This window comes from Gavialis gangeticus, unplaced genomic scaffold (genome assembly GCF_001723915.1).
Source record: "Gavialis gangeticus isolate Ggan-Ray unplaced genomic scaffold, GavGan_comp1, whole genome shotgun sequence".
Classification (NCBI taxonomy): Eukaryota; Metazoa; Chordata; order Crocodylia; family Gavialidae; genus Gavialis; species Gavialis gangeticus.
Genome location: NW_017729020.1, coordinates 5,534,351 through 5,536,758, shown reverse-complemented (window position 1 = coordinate 5,536,758; position 2,408 = coordinate 5,534,351). Strand labels below are relative to the sequence as shown.

The 2,408-nt window shown below is 57.3% G+C and overlaps 1 protein-coding gene across 2 annotated transcripts in view; it reads right to left on the bottom strand.

Moving 5' to 3' along the window:
* Positions 1-1,923, bottom strand: part of TMEM150A (transmembrane protein 150A) — a 3,635-nt gene extending 1,712 nt beyond the window's left edge. The window contains exons 1-4 of one of the 2 annotated variants that reach the window (XM_019514397.1): positions 1,107-1,923; positions 886-972; positions 610-677; positions 25-68 (exon numbers count right to left, since the gene is read on the bottom strand). In XM_019514397.1, the coding sequence (XP_019369942.1) occupies positions 25-68; positions 610-677; positions 886-972; positions 1,107-1,147 (240 nt within the window). In that variant the 5' untranslated portion in view covers positions 1,148-1,923. Of the gene's footprint in view, positions 1-24; positions 153-609; positions 678-885; positions 973-1,106 lie in introns of both variants that reach the window. The other variant, XM_019514395.1, reaches the window with a different exon arrangement.
* Positions 1,924-2,408: the final 485 nt, after the last annotated feature.

Genomic DNA, 2,408 nt, shown 5'->3' with positions numbered 1-2,408 from the left:
CTACTCCCCTTGCCCTTTGCCCACCTGGAAGTTGCCCACCATGACAAGGCCAGCAGCATTGGTACAGCCCGTGACAAGGGCCGTGGTGTTGATCCAGGAGCGCTGGCTCTGCTCCAGCAGCTGCCCGTAGCGCAGGACACAGATCACCACCACTGTGGGTGACATGTGTTATCACCTCCCTGCCCCTCCTGGAGGCAGAGAACCTCCCCAACAGCAGGGGGGCAGTTACCCCTTAAGCAGTGGAATGGTTATCAAGTTTACATAATAATATATGAATGTTGTAGTCCTAAAATGTCATATCAAAGAAGAAGCAGGAGGCATCTACATAACCCCCACCTCACCCCTATGGACACAGCCTGGCACAGGTAGGTTCCCTCCCTGGTAGTCAGTGTTCTCCCTTTTTTGATTTAGCACCGTTCGCACTGAAGCCTACTGATGATAGCTCTTGTATCCTCGTTACCCCTCAGATTCTTTTGGAGATGAAGGCAACCGCTTAGCTTGGGTAAGAGGGTGCAGCTGGATATGCTGCCACTGTGGAGCCCCTGCTCACCACAGGCAGTGCCAGCCCAGGGAGTTTAGGAGCCCTGGGCAGGGGAGACAAGCACTCACCCATGAAGGCGCCAACGTTGCCAATGAGGCTGAAGAGGCAGCTCTCTGGGGGGTACGTGCCGCACTTGCTGTGGGGGAAAGGAGGGCAGTGAGTAGGGGCATGGCTTAGTGCTGTGGCACCACAAAGCCCCCTCTCCATGTGCCAGGGATATGCTAATTGCTCCCAGCAGGGGCCTAATAACTCCCCAGCAGGGCCAGATCCTGCCCTGGCTGGTGGCTCCATAGCAGTGAGCTCTGACCCCTGAAGTCATGCCCCTGGTGCCCCCCCAGCCTCACCTGATCAGGGGGATGTCTTCTAGGGTGCAGCAGGTCTTGGGGGTCCCTGGCTGAGCCAGCTCCGTGGGGCATGATTCATTGTAAGACCTGGAAGGGGGACAGGAGATGGGCCTAAGTGAGGGGGGGCACAGCTGGGGTGCCCCCTGCCCCTTCCTGGGGGGCAGGGAGGTGCTCAGTGTGGCTGGGGGAAAAGGCAATATCAGGTGTGTAGTATGACTCACCAGTTCTCCACAGGGCACACATGGTGATTCATGACAGCCATGGCATACCTGCAGGCACAGCTGGGTCAGGGGGAATGGGGGGGCACAGTGCCCCCTTGCCCCTCTGCAAACTTTCCCCTCCCGTGGGCATCCAGCCTGGTGGTTGGAGCCTGGATGAGGGAGAACCCTTGCCTTGGAATCCCTGGGATCTTGGTGCAGGACTGGCTAGACAGTGTGCGGTTTTGCATCAGTCTGTCCTGCTCCGGGTCACCTGGGTTCTGTGTCTTTATGTCAGTTTGTCCATTAGTCACTTGCCAGAACACCTGGGTCTGTGTGCATGTTTTCAAGTCCATCTGTCCTGCTCCCAGACACCTGTGTTCTGCGGGTATTTTTGTGTCTGTCTGCACAGCCACTCCTTGCCACAACACTTGGATTCTGTCTTTTTTTTATCTCCCCCTCCCTGGAGGCTTGGGTTCTCCTTGCATTTTAGTGTCCATCTGTCCCACTCCCAGATGCCTGGGTTTTGCATGGGTTTTCATGTCTGTCTGTCTACCTGCCCCTTGCCAGGACAGCTGGGTTGTGTGTCTCCTTTCCTGTTTGTCTCCCTCTCCTGGATCCCTGGGTTCTGCATGCAGTTTTGTGTCCATCTGTCCTGCTCCTGGATGCCTGGGTTCCATGAGTGTTTTCATGTCTGTCTGTCTGATCTGTCCCTTGCCAGGACATCTGAGTTATCTGCGTCCTTTTATATTTGTCTGTCTCCCTCTCCTGGGCGCCTCAGTTGTGTGTACGTGTTTGTGCCCATCAGTCCATCTGTCCCTTGCCAGGCATCTGGGTTCTGTTGTCTTTTCCTGTCAGTCTCCCTCCCTCTCCCCAGACACCTGGATTCTGCGTGTCACTTTCATGTCTCTTCTGTCCTCTTCTAGGACACCTGGGTCTGCGTGTCCTTTTGCGTCAGTCTCTCCCTCACTCCCAGATACCTGGGTTCTAGGGCGGCTCCTGGCTGGCTGTCTTTCCCTCCCTCCTCCAAAACACCTCCAGGGGAGGGGGTGTCCAACCACCCCTGCTTTACTGCACCCCCTGCAACCCCAACCCAGAGATGCCTGGTTGTGAGGGGCCCTGGACCTCTGCCTCCCATCCCAGAGCCTGTGCCCAGAGATGGGAGCTGGTGGAAGGGGGATCAACCCCTAACTGCCCCGTTCCATTAGGGCCCGAGTCCAGGCCCAGGCTCCCTCTGGTGGCCGCAAGTAGTACTGTGGGGTGAGGCAAGGACATGGGGTGGGCAGGTTGCAACCAGATCTGGGAGGGGCCCTGACCCCCCCCCCC